Below are 23,303 nucleotides of genomic sequence, written 5' to 3'. Positions count from 1 at the left end.
GTGTGCAATGGAACAGAAGTGTAAAGAGAGGTAAACATAAAAGTAGAAATACTCAAGTAAAGTAAAAGTAACTCAAAATTGTATTGAAGTACAGTACTAACCAAATAGTTGGTCCGATCCCACCTTTGGTTACTATGTGTTACAATAATATTTAGTAAAGTTATCAATGGCAGGGATTTTTCATTTTATTACTTTTTGGGGGCTGAAGATGGGGCTAGATGTTTGACATCAGGACTATTTGGAAAATGGACTTACTTGTACTTTTCTAGTCTTCCGACCACTCAAAGCGCTTTAAAGCCACTTGTCATCATTCACACACTGATGATGACGGCAGGGTCATGCAAGGTGCCTTCCCATCAGGATGTCATATATTTTTTTCTTTTTCTTCTAGTTTCCTGTTTTATTTTGAAGTCCTTGTCTCTTGTGTCCTCGGTTTCCCTGCACTTCCTGCCCCTGTGATTGTATGCCCTGTCCCTGATTGTTTCCTCCTGTGGCCAATCACCTTCCCCGTTTATTTAAGCCCTGTTTGTGCCCCAGTGTCGGGTCGTCCTGTGTCTGGCCCGTCAGATGAAGCAACTCCCAGGACTGAACAATCCTTTGATTGAAGGACGACCCGCACTACCACTGAGCCACAGTCACGGCCATTTGTGATTGGGAAAATGTTCAATATTTTGATTTCCCTTTTTTATGAGGAGGGCAAGGAAGTAATTGGTCAACATTTTCAGTTCTTGACTATACTTTAAATTGTAATGTGCTCATTGGAAAGTAAACGGTATACAAATGCTGATGGTAAATCACACGCAGAGCTTATCTTGTGACGTTGATTCCCACGAGGCTGGAGGTGTGCAGCAGCATGCAGCGGTCGTGTTTGCCATCCTAACGGCACATTAGGTATTCATTAGCTGTGTGGCTGAACGACCAATCTTAACACTGACTGCTGGATGTGATGTTCGCAATCTTGTGCATAAATTAGTGTCACTCCGAGTTTACGTACCCCAATGCAATGAAGCTGTTCTCTGAGACTGATGAGATTATTCCAACGCATCTGATGTGACTACAGACAGAATCTAAAGCAAACAGGGTCCGTCAGTGCTGGGGTGGACTGTTCCTGATTGAATTCACTCATTTCTTCTGAAGTCATAATGCTTCCTTTTTAAACATTTCAAGATTGTTACCATATACATTCTAGAGCTTTTTAATTCACATAACACAGAAGTTATGATGGTGTCACAGTCTGTTGCTGTCTCTTCTCCAGACCTTTTTCCCTTTAAACCACCCTCATGCGTTCACCACTGAGGACGCTCCAGACAACTGTAAGTTTCAAATGTGAACTAAAGTCAGATAAACATTTAATATTGTTGTTGAGGTTCATTATGAATATTTATCTTGTCTTTTTTATATTTATCTTGTTATTGTATATAATATATACATATGTACGACGAGAGCAACTTGTAACCGGAGTCAAATTCCATGTATGTGTTCACACACATGGCCAATAAAGCTGATTGTGATTCTGATGAAGGAATCAGACTTTAAGGGTGTTGTGTTGCGAAAACCAGCCTCAAAGAAATGGAAGAACCTCTAAAAGAAACAAGAGGTACATTTGTTGTTACAGAATCAACATACTTCTGTCTTAACTGCTGCGGTGAGATTTCTAACTTGCCGCCATTTGCCCTCGGGACCAAGAAGGACTCCTACAGGATCTGGAGCAGACCAGGGGGAGGAAATCCCTTTAATCCTGATAGGGATGAGGCAATGGGGTTCAACTGCTGTTGTAACTGGACCGGCACTAATCCCTCGTGTGGTGTCCAGGACTTTCCTGTCCACCTGCACCAAAAAAAAAAATTACGAGGAGAAAATCAACCTGCCCTATGAAACCGAAAGTAACTGAAACAACTTTTGATGAGACAAAATCTCACTATTTTCTGTATTGTTGTCCACACAACTATGTTGTTAACTACCTCTGATTACGGCTATCCACTTGATCATAACATTCAACTCAAGTTTAAATCAGATTCCGCTCAATATTTAGGTGGGCTTTTAGGAAATAAGGCCATTATGATCACACCAGAAGCACATGACTAGTCAGTCTGCCCCTCTCTCTCTCTCTCTCTCTCTCTCTCTCTCTCTCTCTCTCTCTCTCTCTCTCTCTCTCTCTATGTGCGTCTTTCCACTCTAAAGAATATGCAACGGTTATTTGAGAAGCTTGCTCACATATTGCTCGGGACTATTCGGTCTCCCAAAATATTGGTAGGGAGTCTAGGGACATGTCCATACAATCCATATGCAAACCTAGGCCCTTTCCTTCTAGTGTCGGCTCAGCTGGCTTAGATCCTTGTGCTAAATAAACAAAAACAAATCATGGTACCAAGTTATTATTTATTGTATAATTGATTTCTATCTCTTTTTTTGCTTTCCTTTAGAGACAAATAGTGGGTTACTAAGTGAATTAAGATGTGTGCTTTGATTTGTGTCACATTATGTTTGTTGCATTTGTTTTATGGACAACCTTAACATTAGTTTTCTCATCTTACAGGATGATAGAACCAACTGCAGGCGAAGATCTCCCAAGTCGGAGTAAACAAACCGTGGTGGCAGGCAGTCCAGAACAGCAGACCTCGCTCTGAACAACAACAAACGTCATTTAAAGGGGGAGATGGCCGTGTCACGTGGTCATGTCCGCTTCCTGTTTACCGCCTGATGCACCTTCATACTGTAGTACACATATTGCAACACAGCTCTCCACTGCTGGGGCTTTCGTCCACAACAACAAACGCAGCATTGCGGTCCTGCAGCCACAGGATCGACTGCTGTACAACTTCAGCTCGTGTATCGCCATGGTCGTGGTTACTATGAAGACGTGACATTGAGGAAACGTGCGCAGGCCAGGAACGATCCTGGAGATTTCCTGACTCCAGCTCACCGGAGTTCAGGTCGGGGTTGCTGGGAGGCGTGGCCCTTTTCACCCGATGCCCCAAACGCAAACTAAACAGTGGTGATGTGGAGGACTACAAAGTTCTGAATTGATTCTACACTGGGGGTTTGAGTTCGTGGAAACCACCAACCGCCGCCTGGTAAACTGAGCTAGCCTGTTAGCTCGTCGTGCTAATCCCGGTAGCACTAGCCGCCGCCGCCGTGGTGTGCGGTCTGGCTCGCGGGTTGCGTTTCGGGAGTGGAGCAGCTCGCCGGTGCCCTGAATTCAGGAAGAGTCCCCGGCTCTGGCCCCCTCAAGCGGGCAGTCAGGAATAAGCTGCATGGGAAGGGATGGCCTGGTCGGTCTTCCCGCTCCAAAGGACACGGCTCTGCGGTGTTTGAAGGAGGTCGAGTTCGACTAGAAGCCACCACCGCGGGTCGAGGCGCTATGATGGCCGCCTTTCCCACCTCGGCCGGCGGCTATACGGCCCCCGGGCTGTCGGCCAGAAAGAGCGAGGAAATAGCGGATTTGATAGATTTGTTTTCCAAGATGCAGTACAGAGCAAAGGAAGCCACTCCTCGGGTAAGTTTGGGGGTCGTCAGTCGGTGTGTTTCAGCTACTTGACCGCCTGTCATCGTCTCTTGTGTGAACGATAAACCGAACTGCCATAGGAACCAAGGACATTAAAGTGACCGTGGAGTTATCGAGCACATCATATAAAGTAGGGAGTTATTTATGACTTATTGACAACTTTAGGGAACCAATGTTCGGTTCGGCATACATGTGATCCACGAAGCAGCCCGTAATATTCATACATTTCCAGTGTTTTCATGTACTGTCTTCAACCTCAGACCAATGCTGATGCATGTTTGTGTTGCTGCTGTGACTCCTCTGCTTTACTTGTATCCTTCATTCATATCTTAAACTGAAGAGAATTTAATGAAGCCCTGCATTGTTCAGTGTATTTATAATTATAGTCTACATATTTGGTTATCAAATTACACAGAAATGACTTTAGCATGCTGTTGCTCAATCAACAATAACTCAATAGATTGAGCCAAGTATTGTAAAACGATCTTCTATCAGGCATGTGCAAGCTATCTTCAAGTAGTTCAGGTCCTGAATGCCACACTTGGATGGTGTTAATGCTTTGACTGTGCGTGGTCACACAGTGGATGGTTAAGAGACACTCACTTGACTGGTGTGTGAGTCTGCACAAGTTTGACACCATCTGCCACTAATCGGCTTGATCTGCTTTAACAGTTTGTGTGAATAATATTTTCATTGAGCTCAGTAGATTCATGGCTGCTGACGGGATCCTGTTTGGCCATTGTAATCAGTCATCAAGCTACAAGTGTAAAGGGAACACTAATTTTCATTGCCACCTGATGTAAATCATGTTGGTTTATCCTTCTTGTATAGTCCTTCATATTTGTGTTTAATCAGTGTCTTATCTGATAACGCAATAGTAAGGTATCTGGTTTAGTTACATATTTTAATTCATTTCCAAGTTATGTTTTCCGCATTCAAAATCTAGTTTTGTTTTGGGCTGCTTGCGTAACTTTTTGTTTTTGCTTCTCTTCAGGTGGAGGCGATAGAGAAGCGATGCCTGGAGTTATTCGCCAGAGACTACAAGTACAGTATCATCCACAACTCCAATGGAGAAGTGTGTGGCCATTACCCGCGGCAGATCGTTTTCCTGGAGTACGAATGCACGGACGTCGGGAGAGACAGGTACCCGTGCGCCACTGCAGTCCAGCCGCCGTTCTCCGATACAAAGTTCAGTCCACTCGGTTACCGATTAGCCCTCTTGTTTGTCTGAATCGCTCCTCTAATCATGCACATCTTACTGGGGGGGGTAGGAGTCAACGGTCAGCCTCCATCTACCGGCCCCTCAAGGCAGCAGAGGGGGTGAGGCGACTGGTTCGTCGCAATGCAGCTGGAAAAGGGAAATGCTTTTTAGGGATTCAGTAGGTCCGTATTTCTCACCGCTGTATAACTATTTTCTACTGTTCTGCTGGGAGATGTGCGTTAACACAGGAAACCCGCTATTCACCACTAAGGCTCTCATATACTGTATTAAAAAAAGTCCCTCATGAGCTCAGGCCATTTATTCCTCGATCTTTATTTTATAGTCTGCCTTGCAGCTTCCCACGATTCGAAGTATTAAACTAGTACTTCCTAGGCAGTATTAATATCTGTGACATGTAGTAGTGTTTGAAAGCTTGGCGAAGCTGTACATTTCTGCATCAAGATTTTATTTGTGTTTTTTGTCAGACGCCGTCCGTCTCGCCTCTTACCAGATGATGCCGTGATGCAGTTTTGCCAGCTGAAAAGAGGGTTGATGAAGAAGACATTTAGCTGTTTTCATGTTGCTCAGGCAGTCCACTTTGGACAGTGTTGTCGACAAATAAAAAACATGGAAACGCTAATGTGGACGCACATAGTTTTCACACAAAAGCATTGGTTATCTTCGACCATCATGAGGTCTTTTTAAATGGACCCTGCACCGTGTTCATGCCTTCAGATAATCATTCCAGTATCAACAGCAGGCCGGCAGTTAATGTTTATCAGTTAATGTAATGGAATAATCAGCGGTTGTTCCCCACTTAATGGTGGTCTCAGAAGATAAGCACAGTTGATAGCTGTCAGCAGTGTTCGCTCATTGCTCTATAATAGTATTCTCTCTACATTAAAGCGATGAAGTGGACTGACTGACGGAGAACGTCTGTGTGTTTGCAGGTTTGAGAGCACAGTGCAGATCGGTAAGCTGCAGGACCTGGTGAACCGGAGTAAGCTGGCTCGCTGCAGAGGGAGGTTCGTCTGTCCGGTCATCCTCTACAACGGCAAGGTACCACTGCTCCTTTTTAAAAAAAAAAAAAAAAAGATGTGGATGTCCAGTGTAAATACCAGTATGGCTAGAGTTTTGCTTTCTGTTTCTTTTTTGTTCGCTTTCTGTGTCTCCAACATTCCTAATGTCTCGAGCGGCGACGAATATTCAATAAATGGATTTGTTTTCAACTATTAAATGATTTGGCAAATACTTTGATAATGGGTTAATCAGCTTGAGTCATGTTCTAAGGGGGGAGGGCACGTCATCTTGGGCTTTGCGAAAACACTGATGGACATTTTATAGAGCAAACAACTTATCGACTAGTGCAGTGCCGGTTTGTGGAAAATTGCACCAAATTTGACACCTGTGGGTTATTAGCAATACACCAACCAGGCGCGTAATGGGCCAGAACTCAACTACTACTTGTACTGGTTACAAATGCGTTTCCGGTACATTTTGAGAGTGAGAGAGTGGGGAAATTGAAATAACATCAGCATTGCAAGCAGGCCGAAGCCAGAGCGTCAAACACCTCCCCGCTTGTTCTGGCTGGTTAGGCGACAAAATACTACTTCTTGTAGCAACAAGCCAGTGTGAGCAGTAAGACAACCGTCTGATCCAATATTGTTTCTCCCACATTGCAGCACATTTGCCGGTCGTCCACTCTGGCGGGATGGGGAGAGCTGTATGGACGCACGGGCTACAACTACATCTTCTCAGGTAACCACACCCACACAGGGTGTAGAGAGAGCTGTTCCCAATACACTAGCCTAACTAATTTGAAAAACGGCTAACGTTAACTTGCCCTCCTCCTGCTAATTTCAACACAGATTGGTTGTTCACGATGTAACGTTATCAGGGACATCGTCTGTCATCCTCGACGTGGAATCTTTACTCTCGACTATACAGAAGTATCGGGTCTTGTGACGCCCTCACAAATTTAGCCTAAACAGGGGAAGTTGCGGCCGTCTCTTTTTCCATGCGATGTTGCACTTCCTTGTTTTCTCTCTGACTTGTCAACAGTTACAGCAGTTGTCAGACAGCTGTCAAACTTTTCCTATCGAGGCTCAGTGTTCAGCCCCTAAAAGACTGGTGAGCCTCATTCAGAGGTACAACGAATATGAAGGAATCTGTCTTACCGGCACGTACTGTTATATACTGTTATTTCAACAATAAACCAAACACTCTGATAGATTGTCTTGTCGCTGACATTCAGAAGTGTAAAACACTGTTTTGGCATTGAAAAATGTTAGCTGGAGTAAAATATGCAACAATACTGGTTGCGGTTCTTTTAAAGGATTATACTGTTGAATTACTACATTGTCCAAATGTATCTGGACAATGAAGAACAAAAGGAATATTATTATTACAAAATGTCTGTAAAAACAAAATCCATCACAGTCAACAGACCAACTTCCTACTTCAACTTTGACCCATTGTGCAAAACCAAATCCAAACATCTGTTCACAAACTATTTGGAGCTTTTGCAACCGGTCCAGAGTAGCGCTGGAGGCCGAGGCTGTTTTGTGCAGAAGCGTTTTAGAAAGTAATGTTTTGCAGAAGACGCACGTGTTCGGGCGCTAGTGAGACTTGGCGGCTGGAAAAATGAGCACCTGGATTATTCAGCTCGTCATGTGAGAGTCTGACAAGTTGTGCTGTTGTCAAACAGCTGTTTGTCTGTATTCATGGTGACTCAAATGGGTCTGGAAAATAAGGATCTGTGGATGTTATGCAGATCTACTGAAGATAATGAGTATTTTCCAGTTAATTTAAAAAAACGGGCTCGGGACCAACAGGAGATATATTAGTAGAATATAATTTTCTTTTAAATTGTTTATCTATATCTGCAGTACACCGTCGAGCCACACGGGGGAGCCTGAATGTTCATATTGTCCTGATGCTTGTAGTCTCCTATTAACGTTGAATCCAATATGAAAGGCTAGCGGACATTCTGTTGCTTTTACTGACGAGAGGGAATTAATCTGTTTAGCTATTCATGTTTCGAAACACTGTTCTAATTAATCAAAATTGAAAAAAAAACACACACACTAACACTCACTGAGGATTTGTTCTCCCCCTCGAGGGGATGAGACATCAGCAGATTCAGCTTGAGTTATTTGTCAGCCAACACTGCAGCCTCGCACACACTGAAGAGTTGGAAGGAATACAGATGTTGATGAAGCAATAAGAAATCTAGTTTAACATACAAACAAAAGTGCATATACAACTAGCATTCTTGTTAATTGTAACTTTGGGGTCCTCTCTCTCGAAGAGACCAAGATAACAGTAATAGCAGTAGTAGTAGCAGTATCACTGATGATTATGTCCCTTCTATCTGCCTTTAAATGTGTGGAGCTCTCTGAACAGTATTGTGTTAAACACTGAACTCATCTTCAACCCTGAAACCAACCGGATTGCCTGAGAGTTTGAGTCCTTGTCATTATTCCCACATCGAGTGATGATCTTCATCTTGTGTGCTTCCTCTTTTTCTAGGGGGCACTGAGGAGTCTGAGGAGGTTCAAGGGGATGACAGTGCAGTCAGGTACGCAAATGTTTTCCTACTCAAACTGACGCAGGTTTATGCATGATGACACTGCCATACATACACGCACACACACAATTTCCCTTGTCCATACAGTAACTTAACTCCCATCTGGTTGAAGTAGACAGGACTACCAGCAGGGAAGCTGAGCCAAGTACTGCCGTGGTTCAGATCTGAAAGTCAATAACACTGGGGGTAAAAGTTTAGATTTTGTTGCTTTGAAAGAACCTGATGTAACGGCTTCAGTTCCTCAGCCTCTTACCTCGCTGTCGGACATTCTCTGTTTTCTGACGGGGAACAGAAGCAGCTATCTTCAAAGCCACAAGACTCCATTGACAAAAACAGTCACTATAACTCGCAGAGCACCCGACTACACATACTTAAAAAAAAAAGAAGCCAAATTAACCCTTTCAGTTATTTCTAAACTTAGCACAGCTAACATCGACTCAGCTCATGCTAGCGCTCACATTATACATAACCTCATTGATTAGTCTATGGTAACCAAGTCAACGGCTGAGTCCGCTTTCTATTTGAAAAACCCAGAAAGGAACACTGACATCATGGACCTTTTAAATGGATTAGTGTACAATGAACATCAGAGTCTGTCTGTCTGAGCCACATCACTGTGTGACACAAATCACTTCGACGACAATAAAACACAACAGTGGAAGTGTTAAGAAGTGATATGTGACAACAGGGAGCCAGAAAGTCAATTTTTCCATCATTGTTTCTATTCTTTTTTCCCTTCCTCCCTGTTCCCTCCTCCTCAGGAACGGGGACTCCCAGCTCTTTGACAAGGTCCGAGGCCTCGACATTAAGCTGCTACGTTACCTCTCGGTTCGCTACATCTGTGACCTGATGGTGGAGAACAAGAAGGTTAAGTTTGGCCTAAAGTAAGGAACAGCACGGACTCGTTCATCCAGTTATCTAGGTCACCGTTTCCACTGGACTTTGTTAGAAGAAACCTCAGGGGAGGCATCTCACTATTGACTCGGTGTGCTTGTGCTTATGTCTAACCTGGGAAGGCTTGAGATTGTTTTTTTTATTGTATCTGTGTATACAGAGCTTGATAATAAATATATATCTTGGTATTTTAGGGGCTAAACCGCTGTAGTATTTGATCACGGCTGTTTGTTTACACATGGAACAGATGCTACCTGTGCTGTTGCTTAAAGTTACTACAAGGAACTTTTTAAGTGGTTCTAAACCAGTTTCAGTTTAATCCTGATAGTCTATTTATATCTAGTTGTTCTGTTATCAGAGCCACCGGTTTGATTCCGGTGAAATTGGACAAAAACCATGCAGGTTCACCAGGAACTCTTTCAGCTCAGGCTCCAGCAGAGTCTGAGCTGCAGACCGATCCAGATCCGGCTTTGCTGCAGCTCTCAGCAGGAGGAGGAGAGCTCAGCGCCCGGCAGCAGCGTCTCCTCCTCGCTCCTCCGGTCCCCGCTGGGAGCCGACGCCATGCTGCTGGAGACCCAGGCCGCACTGCTGGGCCCGCTGGAGGGAAAGGAGAACCAGGACTGAGCGGGCCAAACCGTCAGACCCTGCTGTAGCAAAATGAGAGGTTTTCTAATCTAAAGGGACTCTGGTGCTCGGAAAGTACCGCTTTTGTCCACAGGGACCGCCAAAATCAACAACAACAAAAAGTTCCATGGAGTAACTTCAACCACAGCTTTTTGACTAAATATGCTCAGTGAAGGATGAATAGAGCTGTGAACATACAGGACAAACTAAAGAAGGATGTAACGGTGAACAGTTATACTATATAAGAGTAATACAATGTATTTTAATTCTGAACTGCACGAACAAACTAACAATTGCTGTAGACAGTGTTTCTCCCTGTGTTGTGTAAAAGTGTTGCATATTAATATGAAAATGCCCAATGTATCTCACCTGTTTCTTTGTCTGTCTCTGCAGTGTGACGTCATCTGAGAAGGCGGACAAGGTCCAACGCTATGCAGACTTCACCTTGCTCTCCGTGCCTTACCCAGGTGAACTCCCTGCGGATATGTAGACAACGACCAGTTTGGTTTTCACAGGAACATAAATAGATAATTGGAGATGAATTATGATTTATCACTAGTTCTAAGAAGATTATAATTCTTAAAACAACTAATGACAAGATTGGTTGTAATCCATGAAAATTCAATCTTTTATTTTCTTATTTGAATTGTGTGTTTTTTATGAAGGAAAAAAAAACACTATTTGATGACTCCTACATTTAGAATATTTGATGGTTAACACTGACTTCATAGCAGTTTAAATGATTTTGGAGATGGTTTTATGATTTGTGCACGCCAACCGATGACTTCCATGTAGTTTGTCTGTAGCGGAACCACAAAGTAAAAAAAGCAGTAACTGTTTATTACTTTTAATTTTGAAGATGAGGGTCACATTATGTGGCTTCAGCTTTAAAAAAAGTGTGTGACTGTTTTTTTCTTTCCCACTTTAGGGTGTGAGTTTTTTAAGGACTACAAAGACAGAGACTACACAGCCGAGGGTCTGGTGTTCAACTGGAATCAGGTAGAGAGACGTCTGTACAGTCATTCATCGGCAGCTAGGCTCTGTATCAATCTGACGGCACTGTCTCTCCCGACAGGACTACGTGGACGCTCCTTTGACAATCCCCATGTGCTTTACTCAAAACTTGAACATCGACTGGACTCGATACCAGGTGAGCGCTTCTCTTCTCTTCTCGCCTCATGCTCTGCTCTCCTCAGCTTGGACTCCCTCTCTGTAATGTCTGTGGTGTGTCAGTGCCATCTGTTGTCCGACTCCGCAAAGTGCTTCAGCCACGATTCAGATGAGCACGTGCACACATGCGGTAAAGTTGCAGTGCGTTTTAAACCCTCACTGACTCGATTTTAGAATAATAAATAAAAGGCCCTATGGAAGGCTGCGTCTCTTAAAGATGGTGTAAACCTGGAGACTTGTCTATGATTTCTAACTTGATAAACAAACAGCCTAACACGCTGGTGCAGGATACACTGCATGATGATTAGTGCTGCTTTATAAACCTCAACCAGTCATTTCATTTCTCTGTTGTACCAACAGTGTATTTACTCTTACGTTTGTGTGTTTCAGTCGTGGGACTTGGTGGAGCAGACCCAGAACTACCTGAAGCTGCTGCTCCACATCATCAACAGTGATGGTAGGTTGTGTTTGTGAGAGCAGCAGCAGAACATGTTGGTTGTGAGGCGTTAAAGTTAGAATATAGGAGAGCTCTGCCACTGACGTCATTTAGCCGATTGTTTTCTTTGATTGATGACTCATGTAGACACTGAAATGTTAAAGGAACACTTCACCCACAAAAAAGAAAACTTGGTGAAAAAAATCTGGTTTACACTTTCATTGTAGTCTCATTTAACCAGTCGAATGCTCGCTACTTTCCAAACCCGTTACTATTTAAAACAGCTACTCGTCCATTTGAGTCAAAAGTGTTTGAAATTGTAATTCTTTATGAAGGTGAGTAACTTTTCTGATGCCAACTCAGCCAAAATGTCAACACTACACAAACCATCCACAGGAGGAAGAGTAAACAAAACAAAGGGCATTTGAACCTTTTTAAAGCTAGAAGAACTAAAACTTAACACTCACACATTCCAGTCCTGCAATTCATGTGACTTCATATTCATTTAACCCTCTGAACTGCAGGCGGTTTGATAAGCATGTTTCCTTACGACATGTTTATAACAGCCAGACGCTGTAAAAACAGACATTAGTTTTTTTTTACTTTCTGACGGCCCTTGAACACATCATGTGTGGCGAACGCTTCCTCCAAGAGAAGCAACCAAATCGAAGCTTAAAGTTGAAGACTTTATATTTCATCGGAATTATTTTGATGACAATAGGAGACAGGGCTCAAACCTCAAGCCTTGTGGTTAAAAGACGACCCGCTCCACCCACGTGGCCACAGCCTCCCACCTTTGCACCGTCCACGTCCTGTCAACACGTTCAATTCTGTCCTCCTCAGCGCAACTGTGAGGCCCTGAATGACTCAGCTGAGACCAACAGTCATGTGACAAAAACTCTGTGAACCATCAACTGAACTGAGAGGAAAGAAGACAGACAGCTCAACTTGTGTTTTGTTTTTCCTTTAATGGCATGAGAACTGTGTTATACTGCACAAAAGGCATGTTGGAGTTGTCTACCTCTCACCATTGAGGTGCAGAACTTCTATATTGCAGTGAAACACGAGGCCCCGCTGAGTAAAATGTGACCCCAATACCATTCATGTGACTTCATATTCATTTAAAGCTGCTCTACTTCAAATGTTTCTATTTACATTGATTTAATGACCACAGGCCTTATTCTAACCAGAGTTGCTGTTGACCTCGATGGTGCTGTTGTGTGTCGTTTTAGATGAGAGCGGCCTCCTGGTGCACTGCATATCAGGCTGGGACCGAACGCCTCTGTTTGTGTCCCTCCTCAGGCTCTCCCTGTGGGCAGTAAGTTCCAACCTTTCTGTTTTTCACCCCGCCCTCCTTCTTATTCATTAGTGACTCCAGTAGTCCTCATTCACTCCCCACCACATACATCCAATTTACCACTTCAAACGCGTTTGGATTAGCCTCCGTGTTCATTGCCTTTTATTAAAAATAGAAGCCGTATGTTATGAATATGTAATCTCTTTCACCCTGCTAGAAGCTGCTGGTGGACCACACACACACACACACACACACACACAGGGAGCTTTTCAGACGGAATAAGGAATGCATGACATGCCGTGGACGATCGGCCCGCGCCATTTCATCAAACACTGTTTGGACTCATTCTCCTCGTATTCTTTCTCAGGACGGCGCTGTGCACGCCAGCCTGGAGCCGGCCGAGATCCTGTACCTGACCATCGCTTACGACTGGTTCCTCTTCGGGTAAAAAAAAAAAAAATCTCACTCACATCATTCATTCGTCACCATTTCATGAGTTCGCGGTGAGCTCACGGCGCATTAGCCCCCATGAATACTTCAGAGGTGCACTCGCAGCTTCTCTGTGGTTCGAGACGCAGCGTGTTTTTCTGCGGCGCATAATTGAGAGGTGACTGGTTGATGAAGCGGAGGGGAGAGGAAGGCCGGGACCACATGAGACGAGTAGTACGACTCTGGCTTCGCTCTTGACCGCCTCTTTGAACATCGCCTTTACCCGCTGCCATTTCACCCGCTACCTCGCCACAAACGAGGAGGCTCAAGTTGAGTTTACTTATAGAGCAGTTGAACGATACGATGTGTAAGAAGGCTCACTCCTTCGCTGCTTCCATCAGCTCAGGATAAACAAACAATGTCGTGCTTAATTCAGGCAGGTGAGATTCACTCGCCCGAGGTGGCATTTTCCTTGCAGAGGGCTTTCCTGGTTGTGGAGCCCTGGAGGGAGGAAGGAGTTGGATGAAGCAGAGCGCCAGAGGGAGGGACCAGAGGGGCTGTAGCTGCTGCCGTGACAACTGGACCACTTCTGGACTCCAGCTTGTTTGTCTCTCTCTTTCATGGCCGTCGGCCCTATGATACCCGTCATGATCCCCAGAGAAGTCCTAGACTCGTGCGTTGATTGGCTGAATTTACTCCAAAAACCCTTCTCTCTCCAAGCCCTGGTGACATCTAGCCAGCTGTTTTATCAGCATTGGATCTCACTTCTCTAAAACAGCTTGCATAAAAACATATTATTCACGTTTTATTCAAGACTTTCAAACATGCGTCTTCATATGGAGAAGACGGGATCGTGTCGAGTTTTTTTTTACATGCATACATGCATAAGTGTCAGCTGGCATGTGATTGATGTGCATTGATCTTCTTTCTGTTTCCAGTCACATGCTGCCAGATCGACTCTCCAAAGGGGAGGAGGTAAGATATCTTTATTTATATCCAACTTTGATGATGTAGCTTCTATTGACAGGAAGACAATCGGACATGCATCAAGCCACCATGCTAAACACATTATAAATAATATGATTAATATACGTTTGAATTTTTCTGGTTGAGACACAATTTAGCAATCAGTCGGACTTTGATATGACGAGGCATGAAAAACATTTGGTCTTAAAAGGAAGCAATGATGGAATTATTTTTGAAGATTGCATGTGATAAAGTCGTGACTGCGTATATGAGGCATTGCAAGTAAAACCAAATAATAATAATAATAATTACAGCACGTGGGGAGGGATGTAATATTCCAAGGAGATTTAAGTGGCAACATTACGAGAAAAACCCTCAAAAGAATTATGTGCCACAGGCGTTTTATTTGATTTTATTTGAGACAAAAGATATCACAGATCCATCAGAGAAAGACGAGAACAGTTGTCCCCATTTTATTTTTTGAAATGCAAAATGTCACAATTCTTTGAAAAACACGACAACTGTGTCGTGTTTTTTTATTTATAAAGAATCATTCAAATCAATGCATGACTAATAGAAAACAGACAACTAAGATGTGGTATTGTTCTCATGCACACGGTGGGAGAAAAGGGGTCCGAGGTCTAAAACATCAACATCAGCATCACATTTGGTTTAAAAAAAGAGAGGGCTTCCTTATTTCATATTGTATGAATGAATGAAATCCAGTCAAAGGTCATGTTTCTACAGGGTCATTCCTCACTGTTTTGTGCCTGCTGCTAACAGCGAGTCGCTAACAGCGAGCCGCTAACAGCGAGCCGCTAACAGCGAGCTGCAGTACGTATGACTGTTCCATGTGAAAGGACTGCATGTTGAAGGCTGACCTCTGGGCTGTTGAGCTGCTATCCAGTGCTGTGTTTCTTCTCTGATCAAACATGTTTTCTTTCTCCCTCAGATTTTCTTCTTTTGCTTCAATTTTTTGAAGCACATCGTCTCAGAGAAATTCTCAGCTGTTAAGAAACAGAGGTGTGTTCCTCCGTTGACGTTAGTTTCTGTTATGATCTTGTATTTAAGGATATCTTTATCATAACGCTGTATGCTTTTATAGTATAGTCGGTTGCTCTCGTAACAGTCGCACAGTAAAGAACTAACTGTGAATATCCATAGGCAAATCTAGCATTCTTCCTCTTCTTTTGATCTCCAATTGTTATTTCATCATCATTATTTTTCCTTTCAGGAGGAAGAACTCCCACATCAAAGACGGTGATTTCACTGTGGAAGATCTCTGCCAGTTAAGTAAGTCCTCCCTCCCTCCCTCCCCACAGGCCGGCATACAGACTTCTGATGGATGTGCTCCTTCAACGGGCAAATTCATTTCCTATATTTCCTCATTATAGAGAGCTGCAGGGATGACGTTCTTGTGTAGGCCAACTGGGAAGTTATCATCGCACTGGTTCCCTCGAGAAAAAGCCAATGGGGTTTAATTGGATTTTGTATTATTGCAGAAAATAAATAGAATATGTTATTCACAAATGAAAAAAATGAACACCAATTTTAGGATTATTGAAGTGGGAATGCAGTTGCCAGTAGTTATAAGCTAACGTTAGGCTTTAAAGCAGGAGTCACTAATAGACGGACTAGACGGCGTTGTCTCCAGACCCGACCTGCTGTATAACCGATAGATAATTGAGGATTATTACATATTGACGGAGCGCTTCTCTTGCATTTAAGGCACTCATTTCACACCTGAATGTATTTAAAGCTGCAGGACAATTCTTCATTTTTCTAAAATGAAGTACTTTATTTTAAGTAAGTCATATTTTTTTTAAGCTTTCTGTGAGAGAAGAGATGAGATAAGAATGTATTAATTATTAGATTATGTATTATTTATAATTCATCCAATTCTATTTTCAATCTGTAATAATAAATAAAATTACATATTATATAATTAAAGTTTGTTAAAATTTGATATCACAGTCGGTTGTTGACTACATACAGGCGTTAATACAACTGCTAGGCTACTTCAATACATATGGGACTAAATCATAGGACAAGTTAGACGTTATTGTAATATTCTGGACCTCTGCATGAGGAAATTCTCTCACTAGACATCGTTCAATTTTAATTAAATACCCCTGCTATGAAGAAAATACTCCTTGCATGGTAACCTCTGCCATCAGTGTATGACTGGGTGAATGATGACATGTAGTGTTAAAGTGTTTTGAGTGGTCAGACGAGAAAGGTTTGTATTTAAATTTGAGTTTGTCTCAATCTCTAGTTTCAAGTCTTCTTCAATACAGCATGATGTTCATTTCGTAAATTATGGTAATTTAGAGTCAAATGGACCATAAAGCAGAGTATGCTTTAGGGCGGGGCTACCTTGTGATTGACAGGTCTGCGCATCCATAAGCGTCTCTACGTCGCTCGGCCACAGTCCAGTTAGGGTCGCTTACACTCACTGGTTGCACAACAAATTAAATGGCAAAGGCCAAATCCCCAAAGTCAAGGCTTCATAAATGTACCGACGGGTGACATCACCTGTTATATACGGTCTATGGGATGGAGTTGCTTTTGAAGCCAGCCTCAAGTGGCTATTTGAGGAACTGCAGCTTTTGTCACTTCTACGTTTAGCTTCATTTAAAAAAGGAAAATTGTGGAGAATGTGGAGGGAACCAGAAGAAATAAATGATATACATATATATTATAATAGAGACTGTTACAAACATTGGTTAATATAAAAGCGGGAAACGTGTTAAATGCGTCATTCTTGTATACAATGGAATTCTTCTTTTATTTGTTGGGGGAAGTACTTGTGGCAGCAGCGGGAGCTCCTGTCACTTGCCTCTGGGCGGATGCAATGAGGAATAACAAAGCTTCTGAGCGCTGAGAGACGAAGCACAGAGACTCTGGGTGATAACACGGAGCTTTCATCTCTTCAGAAAACTGCAGGCCTTGATTCCAGAGCATCTTGCGTCACAAACCTTTATGTCTTCAGGCTCGTAACCTTCCGTAGAGTCTTGCATTCACATTAGCATGCCGCCTTATGTCACAGTTTATCAAATTCACAGCCTTGTAATTTCTGTTATATTTGACATTTCATTTTAGAGACACTTCTGGCACAACTGGAGGAAGAATGCTGCACACACCTGTGTTTCATAGCAGGAAAAGCATTGGTGCCATTGATAACAAAAACAATGAAGTGTTCCAGTAAGCTATTCCAGCACAGCCAGTACCAGGGCCTCCTCTAAGTGGAATGCAGCCATAATTTCTGGTATTAAATAGATAAATGTCAGCTTCCGTAACTTGATGCAATCTCTCATCCCGCATGTAGTTGCATACAAACACAAATCGGCTCCATATAACAAAAGGAATTCAATCCTTTGTGCTTTCACTGGGATTATTTTGTGAGCACAGAAAAGACTGTAAGCGTGGCAGCGTTGGCACGTGTGTCATATTCAACTTGACTCCAACTTAACTCCTAAAGGTCTACTGCTCGTGGGAAATGGTATTTTAAAAACTCGAAAACCAAAAATATGAAATGAACCATATTAAATAGTAGTGATGTCAGTTAACCGTCAATTGGTTAACCAAAGGAAATATTTTATAAGTATGTAAGTTAGCGGCGTGTCTTGTCTGTCCCATACGGCCAACATGGGCACCAAAAGGAGGCTTCGGCGCCCATGTTGACCTGGAAAGGCAAAGCAAAAGGGGAAAAAAAGCGGCGCTAACTGGGTAGCGCTTGAAATGAGGGACCAAAGCTCAGTGAGTTCATGGAGCGTCGGAGTAAAAGGAAAGCGCTTCTCTTCTCTTTTGCCTTTTTCCAGTTTTTTCGTAAAGAAATTACAGACTAGTTGCTATCAGTGTTGTATTCAAGACCACCTAAACCGAGACCAGGTCATGACCAAGACTTTGAGGGGTTCAGACCGAGACCAGTGTGCCCGAGTCCCACGATGCAGGAGATGCTTAAAATGTGGAACATTCAAACCAGAGGCACTCCTCACATTGATCTGAAGGATCCACGTCCCCAAAAAGACACACCCAAAAAAAACAACTGCTGACTCCTCTTTATTCCCCTATTATTGCCGTGTATGTAAGTGTACATGAGCCATGTCTTTATACAAGAATCCCAAGGCATTGCAGGGCCTTTTCCTTTTGTTTACTATGAGCATTCACAGTGGCGATGCTAACACAGTCCTGAGTCTGTTGAGAAGTGATGAGCATTGTTCCAGAATGTCGATGGGATGTTTCATGTCTAAATGTCTGCAGTAATAACGAGGTCTGTGGCGTTCGGAGCTAAGCTAACGGCTCCCGCTGCGTGTTTGCTTACAGAGTCAAAGGATCGCGGCAGCGTGACCAGCCTGAGCAGTGACTTCTCCCTCATCACCGAGGAGGCGGGCGGCTCCTCCAGTCTCACCAACGACGCCGTGGACCTGTTCTCCAGCCAACCCCAGGCCTCCAACTGGTCAGCATCACCCACACACAGGCTCACAGAATGTCTTTTCAATCGTATGTTTTGGAAAGTTGATAGGTGCGCCTTTTTGTGTCGGTTAATCATTCATATTTCGTTAGTCGCTCAGTTTCGTCAGTTAAAATCTAGCGTGTCGCTTAAGACGACAGTGAGGCGATGGCATGCGATCAAGGAAGTTCGGTTTGATTAACGGACGCTCGAGTTTGAGAGAAAACGGTGCGGTCGTTTTTTATATTTATTCATATTTACAACGGTTATCACGGTGACATTCGGCCCTTTCCTGATGTCCATCCTCATGGAGGACAGTGGATTTACTCCTCAGTAACAAAGACCAACACACAAAACAAGGACTTGCACAAGTAACAAACTGTTCATTAACCCGTCTGAAGTCGTCGGGCTCACACAGCCGTGATACTTAACAGCCGCGATGCTCCCTTCAGGAGGAAAGGCCCCGCCTCCTCTCCTCAGATGGTAGTCTGGAACAAACCGAGCCCTCTGGACGAGCACCTCTCCCATCCTCTCAGCGAGGCCAGGTCTTCCAGCTCCTCCTCCTCCAACCAGTCGGAGCACGCGACCCCGCGCACCGGCAGCAGCCCACTGGCCGTCCCCGGAAGAAGGTGAGTGTTCAGATTCGTAGAACGTCCCAGGAGTCACTCTCCCTGGCGGGAGTCGTGCCCACTTGTTGTCGCATGACTTCGACAATGAAGTCAGCAACCACAGATTATTCCATTACCTGGATACTCGTCAACTAAACTAAACATAGGAATCCAGATCGGTGCTCCGATCGTGATGATTGAGGTCGATCGCTGGAAGCCGTATCGTACGATCTGATCACCGATCATTGTCTATTTGAAGCCGACCATGCAGCTCCACACAGGCTGCCGTGTCTCTCAGTGAGCATTAAAGAGCCGGTGAGGAAGCCTTTCAATTCAGAATCGATGCGTCCTCTGATTGGCCTTTACAGAGACCTCCCCTAACCCAATAAGGAACCCTGAGACTCTGCGTCATCAGTTGAGTGAGTCTTCTGACCGTACTTCTGACGTGTGCCCCGTCTCTCAGGTTGGCAGCAGACTACACCCGGTCCGGCTCCTCCCTCTCTACGGAGTACGGGAGCTGGCAGATAGTTTCGGGTTGTGGCAGCATCCACGACCACGGCCACTTCCCTCCACCTCTGGCCTCGGCCTCCTCCACCTCGTCGGCAGTGGCTGCTGCCTACGACTCCCCACTGCCCTTCAGCTTTCAGGACGAAGGACCCAGCGGACGAATGTAAGTACCACCGTGCCGCCCCTCCTGTTGAGGGGAGGTATTCTGATCGACCACCTCCACTCACCAGTTTTCTAAACCCCACGATTCTTTCTCTGTTGGTACTCGCCCTGATTGGTGCAAGTGTCAATGTTACAATCAAATCAGCAAGTGTATTAGCATGCTGACGTTAGCATTTAGCTTACGTACAGCCGCACAGACTTGAGCTCTGTGACACTCCCGATATCACAGTGCTTGTGGAGTGGAGAATTTAAGTAAGTTCTTCAGCAGCTACATTTCCATTATAGTTTACAGTTCTTTTGCCTCCACAGTGGCGTTAACCAGAGAAATGATGTCTTAAAATTGTACAAATCCAATATCTCAGGAACACCTTGAGGGAATGTCTTCAAACTTGGCGACAAACGTCCACCTTTTGAATTTAGTGGTCAAAGGTCACTGTGACCTCACAACACACGTTTCTGGCCATAACTTGAGAATGCATATGCTAATTATGACAATTCCACAAAAATGTCCAATAGGATAAAATATAAAGTGATGACATTGTGGTCCGACATGGATGTAAACTGCTACTTGACTGGTTGGTGGAGAGATACAACCATTAGATGGGAATGCTAGGGTCAACATTTCACTATACGAGTTCATCATGACTGCATACTGATGAACAGTCTTTGTTGCTTGCAGTCACAAACTGTCCCTTGCATGTGTGCAGTAAATCGGCATATACTATATGTCTGCTTCTAAATAACAAAGTACTGCAGCACTTTCACTGTAAAGGGGGATTGTGTCCTGCGTCAAACCAAAAGTCAACAGTGACTTATTTTAGGTTGCGTACTTAAGTTTATGTAGCTTTTGTAGCGTAGCCTACTTAATGTACTTATTTGAACAGAGATGGTTTCCTGTCGATGGTTTCCCCCCACTAAGCAGAGCCATTGTCCGCCAGGTCCTCCCTCTGACTCGCCATCATTCTCTCTATTCCCATCAGGGGAACACTTTAAATTCTGCTTGATCTGAATGCCAAAAATGAGTGTGTCCCACCAGCGCCACAAGGCTAGTAACCTCTCGCCATCTTTATTCAGAGGGAACTGGGATGAGACGATGATGATGATGATGATAATGGTGATGACGAGCTTTGTGGTGAATCCAGAAGTACCTTTCTTCTGTCTGCGTCATTCTGCTCGTCCTTCTTGGCACGCTTCCTTTACGGCTCTTTTAAAAGGGGACCCCCTCCCTAACCTTTTCCCCCCCGTCTCATCTCTTCCTCTCATCTCTCCCTCCCTCTCCCCTCTCCAGGTGTCCCTTCCCTTCTGAGCGCCAGGCCCGCCTGGAGGCGGTGCGGGAAGTCTTCCTGGCAGCCTACAGCTCCACCGTCGGCCTCACGTCCTCGGCGTCCAGCCCCTCCGGCGCCATCTCCGGCCTGCTGGAGCAGTTCGCCCGCGGGGTCGGCCTCCGGGGCACCAACGCCATCGTGTGAACCCTCCCAATGTGACTTCAGACCCTCCTTCCGCTTCCATCCATCCACAGTCGACACAACATGCCTGGACTCAGTACGATAAAGTGCCAAACATCTCTGTTCAGTTCAGGGGTGAAGCATTAATTTCTGTTCTCTTTTTTTTTTTTTTTTTTTTGAATTTCACTTCATTTTTGTTTTTCAGACCTTTTACATGCTTGGATTTATATTTTTATTTTGTCTGTGCTGCTCCAACTTTTCACACTTGTCACATTCAGGGAGAAAAAGTTTTTTCAGCCACAGTATCAAAAAGGGATTTTAAGAATGCGTTCTAGCTGCTGCAATATAAATGACTGAGAACATGGTGTCTGTTCCTCTGTCCCTCCTCTGCTCTTAATGAATCTGTCCCTGCACAGACCGTCCCGTGTACAGGCCGCGATGTGTGTCTCCTCCTCATGTTTTGTGCTGCTAAATGCATTACTGATCCAAGCAGAGGAATTGTTGTTTTGTGTATTGTAGGTGGATTTGAAAATGAGATAAACTCAGCACTTACAGAAATGGCCCCATTCGGTTTCTAATTTGTAGATTGACATTTTGATTACTGAATCTGTTTTGGAGCTCACAGCTTTGGGGTCTAGACTCTTAGGACAAGAATGGGTTTTTAAAAGTCTGTCTTAATGGAATAGTCACATGCCATGTGTACGCTAAAAAAGTCATTGGCTGCAGTAATGATTCCTTCTGTCTTTACTGGCAATGAAGGGATAAGTTAGTCTTTTTCTTTCTGTCCTTTATTATAATGTGAGGCTTCAGCAGTTTGAGTTTGTCCCAGTCTTCTGTCACATTTTGATTAGGAATGGCAAGATCCCCTTAAGGTCCGGCCACGTGTCGGCAAACGTGTTTGTTCCAGTTCCAAAAGACCACAGTTGAAGCCGGCTGTCAGAGAGAGAGGGTGAGGTGAGGGTGAGGTGAGGGTGAGGTGAGGGTGTTCCTCGTTGGCGCGTTGGCACCGCGTGAAGTGACCTCATTGACGGTTTCAGGAAAGTTTAGAAATTGCCGGACGCTGCACTCCGATTCCAGTGATGAAGGGTCACCCTTGAAGGCTGGGAGAAAAGCCAGCATGGACAGAAGGGAGGATTTATATATGGCATGTGAGGAAGAGGGTCTTTAAAAAGATCTGATCCAATCCTTAGAACTAGATCACTTCCATCTTCACGGACTGTTCCTGTACGGCCTTAAGCCATCGTCTTTCCCTCGCCACACTAATGTCTCCATATCCTCTCCTTGAGTCCTCACCCAGTCATTTCTTCTCCTTCTTCTTCTCCAGTAGCACTGACATGGTAGCACAAGAGGCACTGAGCATCGTGGTAGCAGACCCGTGCACCGTCGGACTCCAGTGAAGCGAGGTCCACGGGATTCCTGCGATTTCTGCCCAGCTGTTATCACACAGTTTGTTCCAAAACATGTGACATTTCTACCTGAGCTGCTTTTGCGCGGATTCACACTTTTTAAGTGATTTTTCTGAAGAGAATCCTGTTGAGATTTTATTTGGAACTAGCTTGTCGGTGTTGCCAAAACGGTTTTGACGGCTGCTGTACCTCAGGACCTTTGTGTTGTGCCTTTTTTTTTTTTTTTTTTTAAATCTTCAGTAACACTGGGTCGGATCTCTACTCCTTCTGGACCAGTGTCGGGTGCATTTCTGTTTATGAAATGGTTCTAAGAGCTTGCGGCTAATCATTAATGACAGTTTTGACCGTAGAGCATTAGCAGCGTTAGCTTTGCAATAAAGCTTTTGGGGGTTTGCCCTGTAAGACTTAGAGCTGTCGAGTCTTCTGGACACCCCTGATAAGAATAATGAGAAAATATTATTATTTCTGCTTATAAAAAGACTGTAAGAAGATTTTAGGAAATGCATGTATTCACTGAGAAGCTTGACACCAATATCATGTCACTAAAGCCGTGGCTCCATTTGCATATTTGAATGTGGATTTTGAAGTACAGCACTAGAAAAGCGTTATGG

At 44.1% G+C, this 23,303-nt stretch overlaps 1 protein-coding gene across 1 annotated transcript; it reads left to right on the top strand.

Moving 5' to 3' along the window:
• Positions 1-3,361: 3,361 nt before the first annotated feature.
• mtmr14 (myotubularin related protein 14) lies at positions 3,362-21,310 on the top strand (the record flags this gene model as incomplete). The annotated part of the gene is made up of 19 exons (XM_079219011.1): positions 3,362-3,496; positions 4,500-4,648; positions 5,657-5,765; positions 6,389-6,464; positions 8,238-8,286; positions 9,057-9,179; positions 10,207-10,280; positions 10,742-10,812; positions 10,889-10,963; positions 11,374-11,440; positions 12,652-12,737; positions 13,084-13,160; positions 14,084-14,120; positions 15,064-15,134; positions 15,346-15,404; positions 18,438-18,570; positions 19,017-19,193; positions 19,636-19,842; positions 21,130-21,310. The coding sequence occupies 19 exons, from the start codon at positions 3,362-3,364 to the stop codon at positions 21,308-21,310; spliced, it is 1,956 nt and encodes a 651-aa protein (XP_079075137.1).
• Positions 21,311-23,303: the final 1,993 nt, after the last annotated feature.

The sequence above is a fragment of the Taurulus bubalis genome, assembly GCF_910589615.1.
Source record: "Taurulus bubalis genome assembly, chromosome: 5".
NCBI lineage: Eukaryota > Metazoa > Chordata > Actinopteri > Perciformes > Cottidae > Taurulus > Taurulus bubalis.
Note: the sequence above shows the minus strand (reverse complement) of the source record. Positions and strands in the feature narration are given on the sequence as shown.